Source organism: Lates calcarifer, linkage group LG7_2 (genome assembly GCF_001640805.2).
Source record: "Lates calcarifer isolate ASB-BC8 linkage group LG7_2, TLL_Latcal_v3, whole genome shotgun sequence".
NCBI classification, from domain to species: domain Eukaryota; kingdom Metazoa; phylum Chordata; class Actinopteri; family Centropomidae; genus Lates; species Lates calcarifer.
Genome location: NC_066854.1, coordinates 12,732,312 through 12,756,371, shown reverse-complemented (window position 1 = coordinate 12,756,371; position 24,060 = coordinate 12,732,312). Strand labels below are relative to the sequence as shown.

The 24,060-nt window shown below is 40.7% G+C and overlaps 2 protein-coding genes across 3 annotated transcripts; both read right to left on the bottom strand.

The window, feature by feature from the left end:
* Positions 1-184: 184 nt before the first annotated feature.
* On the bottom strand, positions 185-1,222 carry LOC108902552 (CD59 glycoprotein). The gene is made up of 4 exons (XM_018704475.1): positions 1,124-1,222; positions 948-1,017; positions 687-812; positions 185-363 (listed from the first exon to the last, which is right to left on the bottom strand). The coding sequence occupies exons 1-4, from the start codon at positions 1,205-1,207 to the stop codon at positions 257-259; spliced, it is 387 nt and encodes a 128-aa protein (XP_018559991.1). The 5' UTR covers positions 1,208-1,222; the 3' UTR covers positions 185-256.
* A 3,923-nt stretch (positions 1,223-5,145) lies between these two features.
* Positions 5,146-23,599, bottom strand: arhgap1 (Rho GTPase activating protein 1). 2 transcript variants are annotated; one of them, XM_018704470.2, is made up of 13 exons: positions 23,491-23,599; positions 16,048-16,286; positions 15,734-15,832; positions 15,446-15,533; positions 14,543-14,674; positions 13,079-13,165; positions 11,624-11,722; positions 11,192-11,299; positions 10,373-10,449; positions 10,122-10,199; positions 9,854-9,982; positions 8,980-9,083; positions 5,146-8,857 (listed from the first exon to the last, which is right to left on the bottom strand). In XM_018704470.2, exons 2-13 carry the CDS (start codon positions 16,169-16,171, stop codon positions 8,690-8,692), a joined length of 1,293 nt encoding a protein of 430 aa, XP_018559986.1. In that variant the 5' UTR covers positions 16,172-16,286; positions 23,491-23,599; the 3' UTR covers positions 5,146-8,689. The 2 variants fall into 2 exon arrangements, with proteins under 2 accessions (XP_018559986.1, XP_050922027.1); XM_051066070.1 differs by lacking the exon at positions 23,491-23,599 and adding an exon at positions 21,558-22,054.
* Between the last annotated feature and the right edge of the window lie 461 nt (positions 23,600-24,060).

Here is a 24,060-nt window from a genome sequence, read left to right as displayed (position 1 = left end):
TTCGACCACGTGTCCTTCAGCAGCAGGTGGAGTTGCAGCATCAGCTGTGGAAAGTTTCTGGAAATTTACTAGAAATTTTCCACCCCTTTGCAACCCTAGTCTCAACTGAGTGTCTACTATCATCTACTCTGTAGGAACTTACACTCATTTGTTAGTGAAAATGCATTTGATCGAATGTCAAATATTACGTTTTTAACGTTGTTTTTATTGTATTTAACTGGGTCACATGAATTATCTCATGGTGCGGGATGGGGTCTTATTTGTTGCAGCTGTCCCAGTTGCAGCAGTTGACCTTCAGACCCTGAGTGATGGCCAGCTTCAGACACTCCACCATCTTGAAGCAGGATTTGTGGAAAGTGTTCTCTGCAGAAAATGAACGACAAAATGCATTTTATTTTCCTCCTTTTGGAAGAGACCACGGCATGATGGGTCTCTCTCAACAATCTGTCTACTGAAATATTCTGGTTTTCTTTTAACATTATAACTTTAAAGGGTTTGATTAATAGTAGCCTAGCCCTAAATAATAATAGTATCCATGCCTGCTTCTGTGTGAGAACTCCTCTTAATGTGATTTACAGGGAAAAGAAAAAATATAATCTTGGTAGTTTTCTAGATGTACTGTAGCAATTTGAAGCCAAAAGTTGTAAAAATGAATGTGAAATGATTTAAATCGTCTCTGTACTGACCATGGGGGGCGGGGTAGGTAATCTTGGCACAGGTGTCCATCTCTGGAGGACACGTCTCCACAGTCTCCACACAGTCCCCAGTGTCAGGAGCCTCCCGGACACAGTTGATACACTGCAGGGCCTCACCTGCGATATACACGAGCACAGACAGGCTGTAGGCTGCAGTCACATTATAGTGACACAAAAAAAAAAGTCATCGACCTACTAATCAATGTGATGTGATGCCTTCAATAAAGCTCCCTTCAGGAACGCAGTTTTTACCGTAGGTGACGGCCACCAGGAGCAGGAGGGCGAAAGCAAACACCTTCATCTTCACTGTTTCTTCTGACGTCTGCAGGAGGAATCAACCAAATGAAAAAGAGAAATTGTTATGTGAGCTCACCTTTTAAAATTATTTTATATAAAGAGTCACTGTCGTTGCTGTGAGGGTGAGTTACCTTCTGAACCTGTGCAGGTTTGTCGACTGTGTACCTCTCCTCTGCCTCCTCTGTCCTTTTATAGCTCCTCATCAGCCTGCTCATCACTGATAATACTCACTGCTGTGGGAAACGTCCATATTGCAGAACTTTCTGTCCCGGGTACAGAGATACGAGGAAAGCTCCGCTGGTCTGGAGCCTGCTGGAAACATTTCAAGTACAATGGAGCTTTGTGATAAACCTCTGTTTTTTTATTTTAAATACAGCCATCTTTTTAAAATTCAATCCAGTTCTATTCAGTTTTATGTATATAGCGCTAAATAACAATTTCAGGCACTTTTCATGTAGAGCAGGTCTAGACTGAACTCTTTAGATTAGAACATTTACAGAGAGAGAGCCAACAGTTCACAGTGGTGAGGAAAAGAAGCAGAACCAGATCTGAACTGAAGTTAAACTGGGGCTTGGATTCCTCAGCTCTGAGAATCAACTCGACTCGAGACCTGAAAATAAAACTTTTTTTTGGATTAAATATTAAATAACTGGCGGTGAGGATGTATAGTGAAGGAAACAGGTGTCTGATGCTGAGCCCGCACAGTGGGCAGTGGGCAGTAACTGGTGTTAATATTAACTTTAAAATGCCTGTTCTTCCAGCTGGCACCGTCTTGATGTGGTGTAGAACAAACTGACTTCATCGCTCAGATTAAAAAAATTGAAGGCGTCAGCAGTCGATTTCCCATGGATCAATCTGTGGGAGAGAGGACAGCTGAGCTCGGCAGAAAAATACATTCAGTAAAACAGTAGGTGTAACAGTCTATGTGCTTCTCTTTAGAATTCAAATATTCTGGTCTTGTAGCAACACAGTTCATTACACATAGACTGCTCATGTGCTCCCCAGATCTCAATCTGATCCAGCATCTGTGGGATGCACTGGAACAAGTCAGATCCATTGAGGCCCCACCCTGCAACCCATGCCCTGATGGCTCAGAGCTGTTTTAGCAGCACAAGGGGGACCTACATGATATTAGGGAGGTCCCACAGATGCTGGATCAGATTGGAATATGGGGAGTTTGTGGGCCAGGTCAACACATTAGGCTCTTTGTTGTGTTCCTGAGCAGTTGTGGTTGGAGCATTGTACTGCTGGGGGAGGCCCCTGCCACTGGAGAGTGCTTTTGCTATGGAGAGGTGTGTAGGTGTGTGGTCTGTAACAATATTTACTTGGTGCCAAAGTAACATCAAGATAAATGCTAGAAGAACCCAAGGTTTCTCAGGAGAAAATATGTTATGTAACCAAATACTGTAATTTCCAGACTATTGAGCGCACCTCAATATAAGCCGCACCCACTAAATTTAAAAAGAAACAAAAAAAAGTACAAATACAGGCCACACTTGTAAATACTTGTAATTCATTAAAATTAATGAATTAAAAATCTATAAATTAGCCGCATCATTGTTTAAGCCGCAAGGTTCAAAGCGTGTGAAAATGTAGCAGCTTATAGTCCAGAAATTACGGTAATCAGTGTTACTCTCTGCACCTGTCAGTGGTCATGATGTTATGGCTGATCAGTGTAATTATTAATACGATCAACATATTTACCACAATTAAAAAGGCAAATGATGCAAAGGAATTTTTGAAATAAAAGGTTTTTCCAGTTCTTGTGTCTCCCTTTGTCTTGCTGCAAATGATAGATGGTGTGTGTGTGTGTGTCCTGGTTCAGGGGTCAGGCAGGAGTTGAGAGATTTTCTTACCTGCTGTTCAGTGTTTTAGAACAGTGGTGTTGGGTGTAGCTCTTACTGCTGCGTCATCACATCATCAGACAGAGAGGGCTGGGATTATTTCTCTTTGTCCAGCAGAGGGCGCTCTACAACACATTTAACAAACAGGAAGGGATTAGAGTGGTCTGCAATGCTAATCTTAACCCACACGAACATAATCCTGTCATTTTACTGCATGGTTGTACTTTTGTACTTACACTAACTTCTGCTCTCACACGGTTCATGTGACCTGTACGGATGTAAGCTGAAATTTAAAGTAAAACAGAAGAAAAATAGAAGAAGCAAAGTCGCTGACATTTGATGTAAATATACAAGTATGGAAGACCTCTGCATCTTTTCCATTCACCATTTGTTTATTGTTTGCACACATTGATATTACAGTATATTACCATTATTCATACATATAGAGAAGACTAAGATCCACAACATATCAAAAGTAAAGGATGAAAAAAATTGAAGAGTTAAGAAAATAAGATCACTAAGTATCAATAAATCAGCCTGGAAACCATAGAATTTCTCACCACTGAGAAATATAGTTCACTGTCACCATGACAACAGTTACAGTACGAAGATCCATAGATTAGACAGGGCTGTAATGGATCAGCAGGGTTAAGGAGAAACTGAGTTATAGAAATGAAATGAACAGAAACTGTACTTGGTTGCGTTTAAAAATTAAAGATACGGTGAAGACGTGAAGAGAGGAAATCAGTTGTATCTGATCCTAGCTAACTTTTAATCAATAATTTGAATATATTTGTGAATTGTAAATGAGTACAGGGTTAACTTGATAGCATAGAAAACATATTTAACCTCAAAACAAAAGCTAAACATTGAAGTAAATAAGGAGTGGTAGAAGAGGATTAATGAATCTGATGATCTTTAAACATTAAGATCCATCACAAACATGAATCCTCTTCACAAGTTATGGATTTGATTAAATTTCTTTAAGCCTGTGATTGTCCATTACAGCTGGGCTGCGTTCAACAAGCTGAGGGGTTTGGTTCGACTGCTCCCCTGTGTGTTTTCTCCTCAGGACGTCTTCACTGTCTAAACAAACACCAGAGCTTCATTGAACGCACCTCGCACGGTTTTAATCTATGGCAGAACGGGCACACTGGCACTTCGATGGCTAATCACATGATCACTTGAAGGGGAACAAATAAGGCACGAGCATGCACTTACACACACGCACACACATACACACTTGTAGCCTACATGTTGCCGCCTTGTTTACAAATTAATTTGTTATTTTTTTCAATTAGGTTTTGAATGGGTTTTGAGAGCACGGCTGCACAACACTGTCAACCTGAAGAGATAATCTTTCTCATTATGAGAAAAAAAAAAAAAAAAAAAAAAAATCGACACACACACGATCACACACACACTCACACCTCAAACTGACGGAGCCCTAGTTTAAATTTTAGTGATATATTTAAACAGTTGGACATATTCTGTTTAAATGTGCTGGGTCTAGATGAAAAAGTCTATACACACCTGCACACACACACACACACACTCATATATACACCAATAGCATGTCAGTTACCATGGCATTGACATGACTGGGAGTTACAACAGGTAAACATTTGAGATTTTTTTTTTTCTTCTTTTTTTTGGGTTTTAAGCTTCAACTATATCTCAAATCTTTTGGTGTTTTTCAGTCACATTGTAATATAAGAATCATAACAACATTACAACACTATAACTTACTGCTAGAATTTTGGCCACTGACAAAATAAAAGACAACTGATTCAATAGCATGTGGCCCCTTTGAGTCTTTACAGAAACTGTGTGACTACAGGGAAGGAAACACAACTGATCAGGGGTCACAAAGGTCAAACAGGTAAATGTTACATACCCATTCACAACTACAGGTCAAGTTCACGGAGCTGCTTCACTCCAAATAATTCTTTTAGCTTGACATAGAACGTAATGCTTTGGGTGAGCTGAATTTGGAGACAGGTGGCAGAAAATGAGAAAACGCTGTTGAAATTAAGGCTTTGGAATCGGAGTGAAAACCAAAAATAAAGCTTGAAGATGCTCCTCTGAATAATCAGGACAGAAATACTACTTGGCCTGTGTGAGCAATACATGAAAGAAAATGAGTCGACGTTGAATGTAGGACATTGCTAGCCTCTGTAAGCTGATTCTATTTACGCTGCTCTCTCATCAAATGTAAGCATGGGGTTAAAGTGGATAGACAGAGTAACTGCACTGGGTCTATATGGAGCTTTAACAAGGAAAACAAACACTATTCAATGGCATTAATGTTTAATCTTTGTGCTAAGTCCAAGTCACGAATCAAAGGCGGGTTCTGACCAGTAATCATGGGATTAAAGACCTGATTCCAGTGTCTGAGTTACAGTCACATTACACTAGAAATATCTTCATCTGAACTTTCTGCTAATTCATCTCCTGCTGCATTCTCTCCACAGTCCTGCTGCTCCAGACATGGTGGCTACAGAGAATACTGGATTCTGACGTTAGTCTCAGTTAACCGCTCTAGCTTCTAGATTAATACTCAATTAATGGATGACCAATACTTAAAATGACTGTAGCCGTGGTGATGCAGCAGCAGGACGAGCCAGTCAGACCTGTTTGGTTAGAAAACCCTGGATTATGTGTCACTAACAGACCAGAAGACCCTGAACCATGAAGACAGGACAGACACCCACAGACCATCATATGACTGTGACAAACTCCATCAACTAAAATATAAGGCAACTGACAATATAAATAACTCACATCACAACAGTATCAGTAATTTAAATTATTTAGAGGATATCCTGTGCTGTGTGAAGGGAGGAATCAAAATAAATAAATGATGTGTTGCCATCTTTATTCACAGAGGTGACTAAAGATGGCAACAAATGGACTGGAACTACCAAAGACAAAGACTGCAACACTAACCCACACTCCAGCTGTCAGAGTATCAAGTGCACGAGCCTGTTTCAAGTCATCTCACGACAACCAGGAGCACTACGTGTGGCAGCTTAGGGTTTAAAAATGCTTTAAACTTCAACACCCAATGCTACATGTGGTTCTTTATACCAAAGGACACTATAGGGAGGAGGGAGGAGGAGGGAGGGGGTAAAGATCTACTACCCTGGTTTTTCCATAACACAAGAATTTAAGTAGGTTAAATCTACACTGTCTCAGTTAGCAGGGATTGTTCTATGTTGCTGTGTCTCTGTTTTGTGATGTAGACTGATGACAAATCCAAATCTTTGTCACTAAACCCACACAGTGCATAGTGTCATATCCAGCACACAGCTGCTCTCTACACACTACTTTTATTCACCTGTTTCCCCATCAAGGAAGACTTCCAATATAGGAGAGACTGGAAGTAAAATATTTCACTCAGAGAAAGACGGCAATTAATTAGTGGATGAAAACTGTATGACGAGTATGACACTGTTGTTGGACAGGTGGAATATAGTCATGAAAATCTAAACATAGACTTGGTTCTCTCTGCCGCTGAGGTAAATAAAGGCCCTTCACTAGTCAAGGACTGATGGTAATAACATGCTGAACTGGGGTTTCTGTGCTACTGAATATTACATTTCACTGTATAGCTGTTTATCACGTACCATTAAAAAAACCACTATGATAAGACATGTCTGAATCAGTTACTATAATGACAACAGAGGTTAGTCAGTTATAATGTGGTGACGGGGGAAAAGTGTAGAAATGTTAATAATATCAGTACAATATGAAAGTCAAATATAATAAGGAGAGAGCGAGAAAGAATCGTACAACTGGATATAGTACGGTAGAGTCCTCAGACACCAAAACCACATCCAGGTCCAGCACTCGTTTCATCCACATGCACAGCTTAATGATCTGCTGGTAGACTCACGCAGCATCTATTCCACTGCATCATAGAATTACAGCATTTCAGAGATTGTCCGCGACGTTTGGTACCAAGTTCACCAGTTCTAAGTTAACCTGAGACTTTCATAGAAACACAAACTCACCCCCTCCATTCTCCTCAATCTCATTCAGTCTCATTACCTGTATAGTTAATCTACATTATGTATAACCACCCATTTTGTGGCACTACACAGACAGAGGCAGACAGACTGACAGCACAGCACATATATACAGAAGAGGACTCTATTAATCATAATGAACCAGGCTGTGTTCAGGCTTCAGGTCAGGCCTGAGACACACTTAAATACAAGTATGAACACATGCAATCAGGACTGGAATTTGTGAATGGTTGGTTGGCTGGTAGATTCAGCAATGTCAAACAGTGGCAAGAAAAAGTGAAGCCTTTGGAATTGCCTGCATTTAACTGTAAATGTGTATTAAAATATGATCAGATCTTCATTTAAGTTACAATTATCAACAAATCCAATGTATTTTAACTAATAACACACAAATCGTAGTGTTCATTTCTTGAACAAGAACTGTATCTGTCAACAAATTTTTTTCACATGTTGTATATGTTGACAAGACCTAAACGCATTTAAATCATCTTCCCGGTGACTCTGCACACCAGAAGCACACCCATGAACAGCACTGGCCTGGACCTAGCTACTGTATATACTTGAACACCACTGCTATAGCTGCTTGGACAACATATAGTGGTAAATGTTTGTGTCTGACTAAGATGAAGGTCAGATCATATTTTATGATTAATTACTGCAGGTAACTAGGTAGGATTTCACTCAGTTTTCCATGCCACTGTAGGTAACAGATACTCTGTGATTATGTTACAGCACTAATAATGTGCTAACCTGCAACAACAAGCATCAATCACATGCTGAGGAAATATTACCATTTTTCTAAGTGAAGTTCAGTTCTTCTAAATCAATAATCACATTTAAAATGAATGCCTGTGTGATAAACTGGGGTCATGGAGTTTGAGAGACCAGGTTTACTTGGTATGGAGGGTCTGATGAAAGACTCCCTTAAGCTGCATTACTGGAAATATAAAGTAGGATTCAGTGTTTTGGAGCTTGACAGAAGGGACTGAAAGTCAGAATATCTGCTACATTATTACAACTTGGTAGGCAGCTCTGTTGACTCGTCAAAAAAATCACAAAAAGCAACACCTGAGCAGCCTCTGCCTCCATCAACAGGGGTTAAATCTGTGCCTTTGGTCTCCACGGTAACATGACTCTGTAAATAGACGGTAAGTCACCTACTTATTAGGTGTTGAATTTTGTGCTATGAGTTGTTAATTGAGGGTTATTTGGCTGCGGTCGAATGTATGCGCCATTTCCATTCACAAAGACTGGAAATGGGGGCCAGAAGCTGGCAGTAATCCAGACCAGTTCACATAACAAGACGACTGCTAATGGGCCAATGAGACTGGAAAGACTGAAACTGAAATGTAATTGGTCCATTGGATCTTTTTAAAGTCTATGGTATTTTAATTGAGAAGTAGATGAGGTTGGCTTGTCTAAGGCCCTGTCCACACATACACAGGTATGTTTTTTAAATAGCTTTTTCTCTTTCAGAAACTCTGATTTCAGTGTTGTGTAGACAGGGAAAACAAAGAGTTTGGTCTTTTTTTCTTTTCTTTTTCTTTCTTTTTTTTTTTTTTTTACAGGCTTCTGATTGGCTAACATGGCTTTATGGTTAAGGTTATAACACTGCCTTTTTATTTGGCTTACCCAGGACAGTTCTTGATAGTGTGTTTTCATGTTGTCAGAGATTTCTGTGAAATACCTATGTACGTATGGACCAGGCCTGAGCGCTGTTGGTAGAGAAGTACCCTGACGAAGCTCCTGATTGGTCAGTAGCTGGGCTGAATTAAAGACTAAGTGCTGTATGACAAGGAGGGTCACAGTGGTGTTGGCGGGTTTAGGTAAAGATCAGATGCTGCTGGTCCAGCAGGGTTCTGGTGAAGTTGTTGATTGGCCCGATGGCGCTCAGTGACATGGCGTTGTCCCGCCCCCAGAGCAGGTTGGGACCGAACACCACAGCCAGGTTACTGTTGGTCATCTTATTCACCTCACTGTTGGCTGATACCTACACTCACAGACACAAAGACACACACAGGTTACTGTTAGTCACCTAATTCACCTCACTACCGACGGCTGTCTAAACACAGACACACGCAGAGGCCTGAGAGGTTCCGGAGTCGGCTCTACCTGTGCCAGGAATGTGATGAGGTACCGCAGTGATGCGTAGTTTTCCTCTGGCAGTGATTCCACCAGAGTCTTCATAGCTGTCGCCTGGCTGTCACTGGATACAGCTGAAACAGACCAAACACACACACACACACACACATATACACATACCACTGTGAGCTCATTTAGGATGTAGATGTGCAGTATCAGTGCATTCTCATCCATGAGAATCCAGGTTACAGGTAGGAATAGTTTACACAGGAACTCAGATGAGTTTACACTCACTCATTTTATTAAATATAAAAGATAAATGAACACATTTTCTCCTGGAAGACATTCATAGTGTTGACCAGAGCTGTGTCAGGAACTGCTGTAACAACTGAAATAAGAGCGAAGTTCACATTTTGATTAACTCGATAAGTTTCACCACAAACAGACTTGCTAGTCTAGCCACATTAAGACTACATACAACTCTCATGTTACACTGGTTCACTCTTCTTTCAAAATGAATATCAGATATTGTCAACATGTCATTTGTCAAGTTCACAAATATAAACCAACCTCAACTTATGGGATATGAAACCTCAAAAGCCATTTTTATGGTGCCATTAATACAGTCTGCATCAGTGGCTTTCAGCCCAAAGATCGTGTGTTGACTAAATAGATCCATTGAAGACCGAAGTGTGTATACACCTGACACCTGTCCTGTGGTCATGCTATCATCCACTGTGCCCCTGCTGTGATCACAGGGTTACAGAGAAGGGTAAATGGAAAAACCTGCTTCCTCACAATTTGAGCAAAAGGGTTTGTTATAAGGCATTGTTATATCATTTATATATATTATTAAGCATGAGATTTCCGCAAATTCTAGTGATAAAAAATGATTTGAACATACAGGTGAAGTTGACGATGTCATTGTAGAGCTGGTAGGTCAGAAGAGGCTCGGGGAGTTCCCTCAGGAATGTTTTCAGAATCACAGCAGCCAAGTGGACGTCTTCTATCTCTCTGAAATCCACTGTTGCACCTACAAAACACACAAATACACACACTTTAAGAATCCATCCAATAAAAAAAAAAAACATCAGTCAGGTCTGACTTGTGATTGGTCACTGATGCAAAACACTTGGGAAGAATGGTGAGTTCAGGTTAAACGGGCCTCATACCAGAGTTGTATTTGAGCTGGACCTCCTTCACCAGAGTAACGTTGGCGGACCGTCTGAAGATCCCCTCGATCTCCAAACCTGACACACACACACACACACACACACACACACACACACACACACACACACACACACACACACATACATAAACACATAAACACAGGTAAGAACAGCACAATTTTGTAGGTGAAACACAGTAATAGCTCATTAGTGCTTTATGTTTGTGTTTGTAGCATCACAGAAAGAGATACCTTGCTCTGAAAGGAAGCAAATTGTGTCTCTCATCACCACAGGAACTGGATCACCATCTGGACTCCTCTGTCTGAGCCTGATACACACACATGCAGCGGTTAAGACAAAAAACTTAGACCAAAGGTTTGCAATATAAACAGTGTTCTCATACTGGGTAACTCCACCCATTGCTCTCAAACAGCCTGAGTTCTTTGTGCCCTAAGATGTTGGAAACTTTCCTCTGAGATTCTGCTCCACGGTGACGTGACTGCATCACATCATCTCTGCACATCTGTCAGCTGCACATTCATGCTGCCGATCTCCTGTTATACCACATCCCAACCTCCCCAGTCACCAGATCTGAATCCAGTAAAACTGTCACGTTCATGAAACCAGTTTGAGACATGGAATCAAGTGCAATCTGCCACAGCAGAGTCTAGTAGCCAGACAGAGATTTAGGGTGTTATCACACCTGTGCATTTTAGTCCCATTGAGCCAGACTCTGGCTCGTTTTCCCCTTTAGTGCGATTCCTTTGGGCAGGTGTGAACACAGTAACCGCACACAGGTGTGGAATAAAACAACCAGAGAGGTCTCACTTGGTCTAGCAATGAGAAACAAGGTGCTTTATCCTTGTATTTACTGTCTTGCTCCTGCCCCAGAAACATTTGACCAATAAGATGAGTGAACATTTTTGTAGTTATGCTTTTTGGTTCGCTTGGATTTGTCTGTGTGAAAAGAAAGCAAACGAAGGGGAAAGCATTCTAAGTTTACAACCTCATCAGCTGATATGGACCAGAGCAAACAAACTATAGGAATGAAAACACTCTTAGTCACTTACAGTGTAAGTGGCACCCCAAACACCTGGTTGGGGAGTGGAGGGCTGCGAGGAGGAGACATGGGAGGCTGGGCGGTCGGTTTCAGGGACGCTCTCAACTTGTTGTCGTACCTGATACAGAGACCACATTAGATCTTTAGTTTCTTTGGATTTTAAAAGAGAACTTGCATATTAGCATCAACAAAGTTGAATACTAATGTGCCTGAAGGTGAGTAAATATGATTAGTTGTAGATGACTTCTGGGTGGAAATGAAGAAAATGGAAACAGGAGAAAAATAGCAACAGTGAATGTTATACAATCAACAATTTCACCATGGAAATGTATTAAAATGTATGAGCTCAGTAGAACACAGTAGGAAATTAAATGGAAAATGCATTGTGTATACTCTCAAGGTAGATTTTGGAACAAACGTGGAGTCTGATATCAGCTCTTACTCTCTGACACGGGCAGGAATGAGCAGCTGCTCACACTTCACCACGTCCTCCAGCTCACTCAGATAGCTCACATAGTTGATCTTCCTGCCAAACTTAAAACTAGAGAGATCAAGAGAGAGAGAAAGAGAGAGAGCATTGATTATCTTGTAATTTACTTTGCCCCAAATCCATACGAAATGACTGCGTCCATAATTTAAAGCACTGCTTTAAGGCTCTTATTTCCCTACATAGATGGTCAATGTATCCAAGAACTCAAATATCATGTACAAGTAGCACAAATATTCACACCTGTGTCCTCTATCTTGAAAACTCTGACCAAATGAACTGAGTGCTGCATGTAATGTATGTCAATGTGTCACTGACTGAAATCAAAGATGTTGAGATATATATATATATATATATATATATATATATATGGTAGCATCAAAACATCCAATATAACATCATTTATGATACATGGAGCATTTAACAAGGCCCAGCTATCTTATGATAAAGGGCTGGGTGACACTATGAATTGTGGCTACGAGTTACTCAGTAATACCAGCAGCAGATTTATCACTATCCATACCAATACTTTTTATTATTAAAAGCAGCTACTGCACTATCATGTTTTATGGATGCAGTGCATTATTAATAGGTCTCTGAATACGTTTTTATCACCACTGAGTGATCTGCCAAACATTCTGCATTTGGTTTTACTATTCTCTATCAATTACTTGATCAGAGATAAACAAACATGTTTCTTCAGTGAATTCTCTGTAACTGCTGTGTGCATGAACACAAAAGCAGCAGAGAAGCAGAGAGCAGCATGACTTCAGGATGTGATCAAACTGAGTAATTGTGGTTTCTATACGAGATACTAGATAACATAAAGAAAAAGAAAATAAGAAAGAAAACCCAACCTATTGTGTGTATTAAAAAACAGTTTTTGAAACTCAACTTCTAAAACTTACAACTTCTGTGTAAGTTTGTTTAATATCCACGCCATTTGACCAGATATTGATCATTATACAACAGCTTGTGTGTTGTAATGTTCTAAATACTAACCCTCGCAAGTTTCATAACAACAGTCTGCTCACAAACCAAGTTAGAGGATTAAATACGAACTACACCAACCAATTTAATCAAATACTGCTGCAATTTAGCCCCTCATTGATTAACTGGGATAAATCCTCTTGAGAATGCTTAATTAGAAGTTTTATTTCAATCCCTGCAGGTTTAATAACAGTAGTCTGCTCACAAATCCAATGTATAAGCAAACGCATCCAGGCCAAATCATTTTACCCAAGCTGGACCTTCTGCTATATGTGAAAGATGAAAGGTAAATTAAGGTGAAGTGGTGAGGCCAAAGAGAGCTGTCTGAAAGTACTAAACTTTATCCTTCAATTCTGTCCTATAGAGGACTAGCTATAGTGTTTAGAGAAAATGCAAAGTACAAAACAATAATGGCAGCACCTGATGATTGGTTTAAAGAGGATCAGCAGAGTCTTGATGAACATGGTGGGATGGACGATGTACAGAGCCTTGATGTTCTTCTTATACCTGAAATCACATAGAGCAGATATTCTGACAAACTGTACTGAGCAGACAGTAAGGATAAGATCTCTGGAGCAGTTCTACTGGTTGTGCACAGGATTTTTTTCAAGTCATTTATTTTCCTTTCCCCCCCCACACATTAGTACAACCTCTTCAGTGCAGAATGACAGAGCACATTTAAGCAGTTTAAAACATCACTAGTATACTTCAGATTGTGGTGTCAGAAACTCAGAAAAACATTTTGTATTGATCATAACAACTACAACTACAGTCAGGGCAAGAGAAAATCATGGGTATATTGACATGTTTCTTATATTAATTACTCATCCATGTAAGGACTGTGGAATTTATGTCCTTTATGTTAAATAAGCTGACAGTGTTTTTCTCCACAGAGAGGAGTTAAGTCAGCCCTATCTAAATGAGCAAGTACGACAATAAATGCAAAGTGTCAAGTCTTGGGGACACAGACTGTGTGGGCGACTCCACCTGCCATTTTGGATCATGTACCAGTGCCTTCAGTCCCCTTCACTGTTTTACACTTTATTGTGCTATGGGAGTAATTTTAAATGCATAAAATTGCAATTTTTGCTCATCAATCTACACACAAAAACCCATAATGTTCAACTGAAAATATGAAATTAGAACATTTCACAAATTCATTAAAAATCAACAACTGAAAAAGTGCAAAAGTATCAAGACCCTTTGCTGTAGCACTCCAACTTATGGTCAGTTGTACTGTGTAATTTAAGGTTCCACCAATTCACATTGCATGTCAGGACAAAAACCAAGCCATCCCAAGAGCTCCCTGTAGACCAGAGAGAGTTGACCATCAATCTGATACAATGTCAGGATTCCCAATGTAGTTCATGTTGTCTCTGGTGTGTATAAAGGTGTGTGTGGTTGTTGTTTAGCTGTCTGGTGCCATTTGCATGTGATATAACAAAGGTAGGCATAGTGGACAGCCATATATTCAGATGGCTGCAGGGCTTTAATTCCACACTGGAACTGGAACTGTATCTGAATAATGGTGATTTAAAAACAACTGCTGGCTGGGGAGTGTTTAATCATTGTGTTATCACTGCACATTTGCTTCATGTATTTACTTGTTCATGACATTCCCAAAGTGGCGGTGGAATGACATTGCTCCAGAAACAGAAACTATTCTCACCACAACCTGAATCAAAATACCATAAACCCAGGAAAAGCCAATTTCATGGTGAGGAAAATAGCTCTCAAAGCACTGCTTGCACTTGATGAAAATGGGGCTCTTAAGTGTTTATATTAGTGAGATCCTAGAGAAGAATTGAGGCCAGGATAAAACTTCAGTCAGCTATGATATGATGTAACTGCCTGTGTCATGTCCAGTGATGTTAATGAACTTACTTTCTGTCAAACTCCCTGTATGCATCTCGTAGCCAGCTGAGAGACGGCTTGTTTTCACTGGTCAGCCCGTGATGAAAATAGATCAGAGTGTAGTCACTTTCCACATACTGATCCAGTGTTCCTTTAAGATACCTGCAAAAAACGATCAAATAAGGAAGTGTTTGCATCCACTGATCCAGGTTTTTGCCAAACATCTTGCTTCAGCATGTTACAGAAGCTGTCAGGCGATGTGGTGAAAAAAAAAAAAAAAAAAACATTGTGGGGAGAAAAAAAAGCTGAAATAACATTCAGCTTCCTTTCATGGACCTTAGTGAAACACTTCCCTTTAAAGATTTCTCAGAAAACATGTCATGTTTCTTCATACTGTGTCATCAGTCCAGTCTAAGTTACCACAATATCCCTGGTTTGACTCAAACGAAGCACTTTTAGAGCATATGACCTCCTTCCACCCACTCTCTATTCTCAGACTCAGTGGAGTCATCGGAATCACTTCATGTCAGAGTTAACACACGCTACACATGGATGAAAATGTAAACCACTGCAAAAATAAACCCATTTAATATCTGTGAAAGCTTTTTGCTTCTCCGGTGCTCAGGCTCCTGTAACGGTGCTCGTGCTCGCAGCTGCTGAATCACAACATTTTCACTCTCTCTTTTGCACTGGACTAGTTGTACAGCTGAAAAGCAGGGCTCATTGAATCCAGCAGAAAATCTTTCCACAATGCTTTGCAGCTGCCTCTAAACACCACTTAATTGCTCACCGGATGGCTCGTTACCTCCCACAGAGCCAGCAACACAAAAGCAGGGACACTGACACAGTACACAATAGATATAAAAGACTGTACAGTGTATGGTGTTATTGCATGTGATAGCGAGCACTCCTGTAGCAGTTTGTTCTGCTTACATCAGCAGCTTGTGATGGTCCAGCTGGTGCTGTGGGGGCATCCTGCAGGCATTAAACACTATCACCTTCCTGCCAAAGTTGTCATCACCTACACATACACAGAAAGACAGAGATAGGGGTTCAACAACACGTATGTAAAAATAGATTAGCTTCACTGTATAGAAAAGCATAACAAGTAGCCCTGGTTCTACAAATTAAGCTGCACAAAAAGCTCAATTATTAATGTTACAGGTGTGAGTGAAGACATGTTATACACCAGACAAAACCAAAAAGTCTGTGAGGACTGACCTGCCACTTCAATGATCTGATGCCTGGCGATGTCATAGAAAGGATGGTCCCAGGGCAGATGAGGAGAGCCGCCATCGAAGCGCTGGGAGATGTCTGTCTCTGAAAAATACACACCAATACATAAATACATACATCCAACAGGAAAAACACACACTGACACATCTCTGAGCACAGTTTAACTAACTAACTCACTCCATTATGAAGCTCACTGTATTGGATATTGCCACAATACTTTGATTAATTGTTAAGCCAGAGATAAAAGTTTTAAGTCTATGTGTAGAAACGTGTGATTTTGTGTGCAGGTGTGTGCTCACCTGACTTGCTGAGAGTAGACTCATCAGCAGGCCACTGCTGGTCTTCTATCGTGGCTAGCTTCAGCTGTCCCAACTGTGCAGTCGCAGGGTCTTCGCCCAAATCTACCAGCAGCTCTGAAGACATCACACACACTGCAGAACGGCGCTACACGCACCCTCTCACACACACTGAACAGTGATGTCTCAGAGACACAAAAGACACAGAGAGCTGCGACTTCCACACAGCAGCAGCCAGACTCCTGTGAAAGAAAGAGAGACTGTGAGGTCAGCTGCCGAAACCAGCGACAGATCATTAAACAAGGAGGATTTCATAACTAACTTCCTCAGGCTCCAGCTTCTCAAATGTCAGGATTTGCTGCTTTTCTCCGTTTCATAAAGTAAACTGAGTATCAGGATTTCGGACTATTCCAAAACAAGAATTTGACACCATCATCTGAGACTGACATTTTAAAAACAAAAAAAATGGCTTATGAAATAATCAAAAGATTCACTGATAATGACAATAAGTATTTGTTGCAGCCCCAGTTTAAAATAGTGGGTGTGTCTGTGTGTACAGGAGTATGTGCTGATGCTACATCCAAACCAATAAATCCAACATGTTATGGCTGCAAAGTGCACAAACTTTGTCATCTTTATTTTTATATCCTCATATTGCTATAACCAGAGATAGGTCTGATCACCATTAGCAGCAGGAGAGAGCAACAACAGCAATATACATGATCTCAAAGTACAGCTGCTGTCATTAACCTGTATTTCAGTTGCTATGGTCAGACAATACAATGATCATAAAATAGTGATTTTAGCAGCTCAGTGTGTGGTTCTCTCTCTGCAATTACAAACATGAAAAACAGGTTTTGCTGCATGTGTGACAAAGTTATGACATGCACTAATAAACAAATAAAATGCATTATTAAAACTTAATTGTTAATAATTAGGATTACAGGCATTTATAGATATTCACAATCAAATGTCTTGTTCAGAGATACAAGCTGTCACACGTATCAGGAGCCACTACTCGTCAGATACTATGACTATGCAGAGCAAAGCTTGGTGAACAGGCACATGTGGAGATACAGGTTTGTTAGACTGCAAAGCAGACTTGTCAGGATTGTCAAATGGAAAAGCGATTGGAATGGGTTGCTTAAATGCTAATTAAGCGCAGTCACTGTGCTGATTATAGTTTTATTAGCACCATTTCTTGAAGATATACTATGCAACAGCAATGAAAAGACAGAGAGGACATCTCTAACACACACTGACTGATTGACAGAGATGTGCAGAGTGACATCAGGGTGTGACAGTTTGGGGAAGTATCACAGAATGGCACTAAAAATTTATCTGTCATTTCCTGCACACTAATATAATGTCTCGCAAAGAGCTTTGTCTGTGTTCATTCATATACAGTATTTGTGATGTTGGTGATAATACAGCCCTATCTTGTGTATGCTGATGAGATGACTGTAGTTTATATTCAAATACTGGCTCCAGCAGCTCCAACCACAACCCAACTGTAGACTCAGTAAGCCTGAGCCAAGCATAATCTATCTGTTTCAAATTAATGACTGCATATCTCTTCCTCTCCTCACACAATGCTGATGGAAGAACAGACCTTCTCTTCCTCTTCTCACATATTAACTCTCTCCATTTTCTCCACTCATGCAACCTCTTCCTCATCTTATTTACCCTGCTTTCCCCTAACACACACACAACTGTTCTCTCTCTTCTCTGTGATGTTATGCTAGCTGACAGCATGTTGCTTTAAATAAATATCGCTACTAACCAACAGGCACAGCCAGCCTATTGCTGCTGACACACACACACACACACACACACACACACACACACACACACACACACACACACACACACACACACACACACACACACACACACACACACACACACGCACAGAGAGAGAGAGATAGTGAAAATCGACTGTTGGCACTCTGTCGCTCTGTTAGTCAGTAACCAAGAAGCTGTAAGGGAGGACACTGGGTAGGATTCTGGATGATGTGGACAGTAACAGGTTCCTCTTTTCTTGCACTGTGTGTTCCTGAACACAACCCCATTGTGCTCACACAGCAGGTCAGCCAGCGAAGGTCACAGCAGAGGGCCAAGGACAACCCACCTGACCTGTGAGCTCATCTGCAGGCACAGGCTTAGCTCTACAGTCAGTATTCATAACTGCAACACAAACCCAGCACCACATTCCATTTTTTAGAATCACTGCTTTATAAGTCTGACTAGTGCGTGTTTGTGTGAGGGACCACAACCAATGATTTACTCACTATCAGTCATCAGGCTGATAGGATTAGTCAAGTAGCTGACCAGCAAAAACTGTGGCGGATGTTATTCTAAGACTGGCTTTTTCAGACATTTCATCCACATCTCATGGTTTTCATCAGTGAATGGATCTGACTGAAGCATCATCATGTGATCTAAATATGGAACTTGGGTCATGTGATCACAAGTTGGTCATATATTTGGGGTAAACAACACAGAAGCCTGTGCTATGAAGCAAGTTCAACATACTCAGGATAGGTTTTCATTATGTGGCTTCACTAAGTCTAACAACTGCAACTCGCTAACTGTTCAACTCTGTGGGTCAGCCCAGGATTTCCTGATCCAGCCATGAGCACATTCAAGTGAAAGAGGCAGAGTTGTTAACGTTATCAACAAAGTATTTAACATCGGTATGAGAAGAAATGCAGATACCTACAGGTAAATTTGTTCATAGCTACCTCAAAAATCATTCAACAGGATGAAATGTAAACGCTGCCAAAGCAGAGAGCAGAGGAAGGAGGTGGTTCATGTCTGATGAGGTCAATCTGACTGACATGTTCATTTCTAATCATGGGAAAGATTCAATAGTGTGTGGATCATTTTTTAAATAAAAGACATCAGAGGGTTTAGCTTTGTGTTTCCAGTTTTGGTCACAGAATCTACTCATGTTATTCTGAGATGCAGTGATGGAATAAAATAAAATAAAATCATCAGCACTGTCAGGAATTCTGTCAGATTTAAGTATCTCTGTTCAATTAAAATGAAGGTATAATTTTTCTGATGTTGTTATTTAGTGGAATAAACTCTCCCTCTGTTTACTGGAAGCTCAGATTGAACACATGGAAAGCCTCAAACAGCAAAACGATTCATTTTGTAACGTAGGCACCTCTCTTAACAGAAATTAATAAGGTTGTTGGGCGCCAGACAGACGAGGTATAAACTAACCCACCTATAGCTGTCAAAGGAACAGTAGAAAAACCAACCAATAAATGTGCGATATGCATCTTGTATTAATTCAGCTCTTTCACATCAATAATGAAACACAACATTGCAGCATCCAGAAAGAGAGAGAGAGGGAAAAAATTACATATCACAAATCAAAATCTCATTAGACAGTCTCATTTGATAGTCCTGAAACCAGCGTGGGTATGGATGCAGGTAAGAGCATGTGTGAGTCCACTGGGGGGTTACAGTCACTTGGTGTGAATGGATGAATATGGGAAAGCGAATACAACTCAGTCAAGTTCCGTTCCGTTTGTATGTAGGTGTGTGGGAGTGTTTTTGGGTAAAGAGAGGGAGAGGGAGAGCAGGAATGTATTCAGGTGAGGGTTGTGAAGGGGACTTATCTGGGGGTGGATGGTTGAAGTGTCCTCTGACCCGGAGAGAGAAGCCTCAGAAAACCAAGCAGGACAGGTCCAGCTGCTCCAGGGTTCCCATTTCTCCTCCTACGGTCCTAGTTCCACTAATTCAATATTCCATCTCAAACTTCCTCAGTAAAAGTCCATGACAATCCATATTTGATCCATGTTACTAGTCCTCCTTTCTTTTTTTCTCTCACATTTCCTCTTTTACTCTCACTCCTCCAGTTATCAAACCTCCTTCCAGTCTCTCCTTTGTTTGAATTTCTCTCCTAATCAGCTCCCAGGTGTGTCTCCTACTTGTACCATTCCCATCCCCCTCCTTTTCAGCATGTCATTTCCTGTTTCCTATCAACCCCCTTTGCCTCCTGCTACACTATACAATAACTATTGATTGTGTGTGTCACTTGTCAACTAGTACTGTAGTTGACAGGTTTAGACCTGATCCTCTGAGCATTACCTGCACCAGAGCAGGTTAGCGGTCCAGCATTAGTTACCACGGCAATTTAACCCACTAAGGAGTGAACCACCATCGTAACACTGAAATGTTAAACCCATAGTTACTTCACCAACCTCAAATCCTGCTTCATAGGACAGGCCTCAGCTGACTAAAACCACTCACTGCAAGCTCCTGGAAAGGGGTCAAAGGTCAATGACCAGGAATCAGTTGATGACCAGAAACCAGCACCACGAGACACATTCAAAGAGAAGATTCACACCTGACACCAGAGGCATTCCTTCCCCAAAACAATCTCAACTGAACGTCCTTTTGCTAGCCTTTTCCAGAGCTTTCACACAGTATCACAGTCTTTATCAGCAGATGGAGTTTTCTCAGTGGTCCACATGTCAAAAGATTACTTCATGACATCTGAACAAACTTACTATGCTTACTGTGGATTAGTTTCTTGTTGACTCAAAGTTATATATATAATGTATAACGGATTCATCCAGCATGGGGTGAAAGAGAAGTATGGGGGGGCGCCTGTGTTAGGCCTTTTCACACATAGCGCAATGCACATATAGAGCATGAAAATGTGAGATACTTGAGATACAGAAGCTGAAGCTCCACCGCGGTTGGTTGCGGACATATTTTTTAGGGTCTTTGTGGGACAGTTTGAGGTCCTGCTGGGGATGCAACTGCTGCTGTATTCGCGTTCTAACAACAGCTTGAAAAAAGTAATTGATGTGCGAATAAACAGTGTGAAAAAAACACCCCTCTGTGAAAAGGCCTTAAGGGTCACACTGTGTGCTGGAACCCAGGCACGTATACTGTTTGATCTGATCTGATCTTGAGCAGATTTTAAAACCACGTCATTGGTTATGACTAATGTTACATGTTCAGTCAGCCAGTCAGTCAGTTAGCTGTAAAGCCAGTCAGTCAGCATACTGCTGCTGCCAGTGAAATGAAAACATATGGATTCATATCTGTGAGCTTTTTAGCTAGAATCTAACCATTCCCATATCTTCAGTTTAACACTGACGTCAGAAGGACAGAGATGCAGCCAGCGAGCTCGTTAGACAAACAGAGGAACAGTCGGTTTGCTTACTCAAGGATCCACCGTATCCGGTGCTTTGCCCGGCCCCACCCAGCTACAACACCTGTCTGCAGGTGTCAGTGTATAAGGATCATGTATATATACATGCACACACACACAGACACACATGGCCAATGAGCGCACATGAGCAGTTTACAGAAGGATCCAGCAGTAACAGCTCCCTGCCCCCTTCTATTTCCCCTCGCTATCACAGCACTGCAGAGCAGCAGAGAAAAGCAGCTTACTCAAAGTGTCCTCGAGGGGGTTGGAAATTTGTTCCCAGGAAAAACTATACTGCAGACATAAACCCTCACAATCACTCAGGGCCTCTTACCACAGAGATGAAAAGAAGCAGAGGAAACACAACGCTGTTATCACTGATCATTTCTACATCTGAGATACTGCTCTGCGCACTGTCCTTCCACACGTCTGCATGACAGTGCTGCTTCAATAGGCACGATGCCACTTCATGGTAAGGGATTCATACTGTTAACAAATTACAGCAAACACACCACAATACCATGTTCAGTCTGTATAGCTTCACATGCAGCAGCTTTCACACACTCTCTCTCTTTCTCTCTCTCTCCCTCCCTCTCAGGCACACACACAAACATATTCCTTAAGGTCTGGCAAAATACACTCAGTGCTATCTAATATATTCCATGTGACAAAACCAGAGAGGGACAAGGGCTGCAGCTAACTACAATTAAGATTATGTCCTCTATATTTTCTCTAGTAAATTGGGAGTTAAAGCTAGCCTGGCTCAGAATCATAGCCCACATTGCTTGTTAACTAAATAACTAAACAGTGGCCTTGGCATTAAGCCATTGACCATGAACCACAACGCCCCAGAATTAAGCTGAGGAGCTTTGGTGCATGTTTTGATACTTAATAAGTGGCGTCTAGTTAAATTAAGCTAAGAACAAGAGTAAAACTATTTCTGGAAAAAACATCAACAGTCCTGAGAGGAACCAATCCAAAGATTTAATGTTAAATGCTTTTAATGATGTAAGTTTCTCTTTGCTTTTCAGTTTGTAGTTTCCTGGCTGAAACACCACTGAAAGGCCTCATTACTTTTCATTTTTAATTTTCAAAACACAAAAAAATCTGGGGTTTCATTTGTATTTCTTTTACAACTTTAAAGACAATACACATATAATTTGAGCAGAAATATCCCATAGTTTCAGCATCTTTAACTGGGCTGATGCTGCCAATTGATACTTTTTAAAGTCAAAAATACAGAGATGGTTTTATATGATGTGTGGGCATTTACTTTTTAATATTTAACCAAGTTAGTTTTAAAAGCAGTGTTCTCATTTCACCATTACATTTGGAAACTGCCTTGTTCAACCACAGTCTGATGTTCTAACACATTCATCAGAATAGTGTGGGGGTGAAGTACTGAGAGCCTTGCTCAGGGGCACCATCCAGTCACAAGCCTGCTTCTCTAACCTTAAGGTCAACACGGCCTTCCTGGTTCTGGTCACAATCTTTATGTATTCATTTCACTGTGACTTTAATGGCACTAGTGAAAATAGCAGCCCAACAGCTCAGCCAGCTCAATTTTCGCACCTACTCTAACATAACGTTGGCAAATTAACTTTACAGGAAATCACGTTATTGTCATGTTAAACTGTACATTTCAACATTATACTGCCAGAAAATATGTGAAGCGTTTTTTGTATGCAAAATTTAAAGTGTTACCTTCAAAGGACAAGAAAGGAACGACACATTATATTGACAATTCTTCAAGTGGAGTTTGGCATATTGCTTTCCCCATTCAGGAGGTGCTGGAGCTAACAGTCTAGCTACTGATATGTCCACTGCTAAAAAGCAACAAGTGAGCAGTCAGGTAACTTTACTTTAACCCAAAACACCCGCTGAGGAAAATATTTCAGTTATTTCAGCCGTTACTTAGAAAGCCTTAACAGGCTAACTCAGCTCCCTTAGCTGACAAAAAAGCTAAAACACATTAGCAAGCTGGAACGCTTCATAGAGCAGTATGCCTACATACGGAGTCACAGTTTTTACAGACGCTTGCTATGCTATGTGTAAATTCATAGCTTGAGGTCCCGCTTAGCTAAACCAGACCACCGCAGTATGGTAAATCAATGTTACCACAACAAATTAGCCCCATGATACTCGACTCTGAGCACACATTAACGAAAGATTTACGCGACCGTTTTGCTTCTGACTTGACCGCTGAGTTTCCTACAACAACACCAAAGCAACCTCCTTGGCTACAGCAGAGGGAAACATTTATTTACCGTAATTGTTTAGTTGCTTCGCAATCACTCGACGGGCTTTGTGGCGTCTGTAGTCGCCGTACGACTTGGTCAGTGTTGTTGACAGCAATGAACTGCGTCAACACCTTTTCCGGTTTATTATTTTCAAAGTAAGCGTATGCAATTCTATTTACCTTGTACTGTATATGTCAAAATAAAAGCACTCTTAAGATTTGTGTCCTAAATGAACAAGCGGTGAGTTAAAAGAGAAGGTTTATGTTCATTGCAATATTTACACTTGGGAGAAATAATCAATAATTATTAATTTGTTTAATTTACACAACTGGTGCAATGCAAAGTGCTTTACACAAAATATACATGTCCACAACACACACCTTCATCTAAAATCACTTCAATTTTTGTTAAATTACTGCTCTGCATAACTCTTACAAATGTAGATATGCAGTTATTCACATGAAATTAACAGATATAATAATCTCTGACCCTTCTCATCCTGCCTCATCCACCTCTTCCACCTGATGCCCTCTAGGGGACATTATGGGTCCAAAACATCCGGTTTTAAAAACTATATTTGTTAACAGAATAAACCTT

Coding starts and splice junctions, on each gene's coding strand:
- LOC108902552 (XM_018704475.1), bottom strand. CDS start 1,207: ATGAGCAGGCTGATGAGGAGCTATAAAAGGACAGAGGAGGCAGAGGAG. Junction 813..947: donor CCTGGTGGCCGTCACCTACG/GTAAAAACTGCG, acceptor TGTATATCGCAG/GTGAGGCCCTGCAGTGTATC. Junction 364..686: donor TACCTACCCCGCCCCCCATG/GTCAGTACAGAG, acceptor CATTTTCTGCAG/AGAACACTTTCCACAAATCC.
- arhgap1 (XM_018704470.2), bottom strand. CDS start 16,171: ATGTCTTCAGAGCTGCTGGTAGATTTGGGCGAAGACCCTGCGACTGCA. Junction 15,833..16,047: donor GTCTACTCTCAGCAAGTCAG/GTGAGCACACAC, acceptor TGTATTTTTCAG/AGACAGACATCTCCCAGCGC. Junction 14,675..15,445: donor GACCATCACAAGCTGCTGAT/GTAAGCAGAACA, acceptor CGTTTTTTGCAG/GTATCTTAAAGGAACACTGG.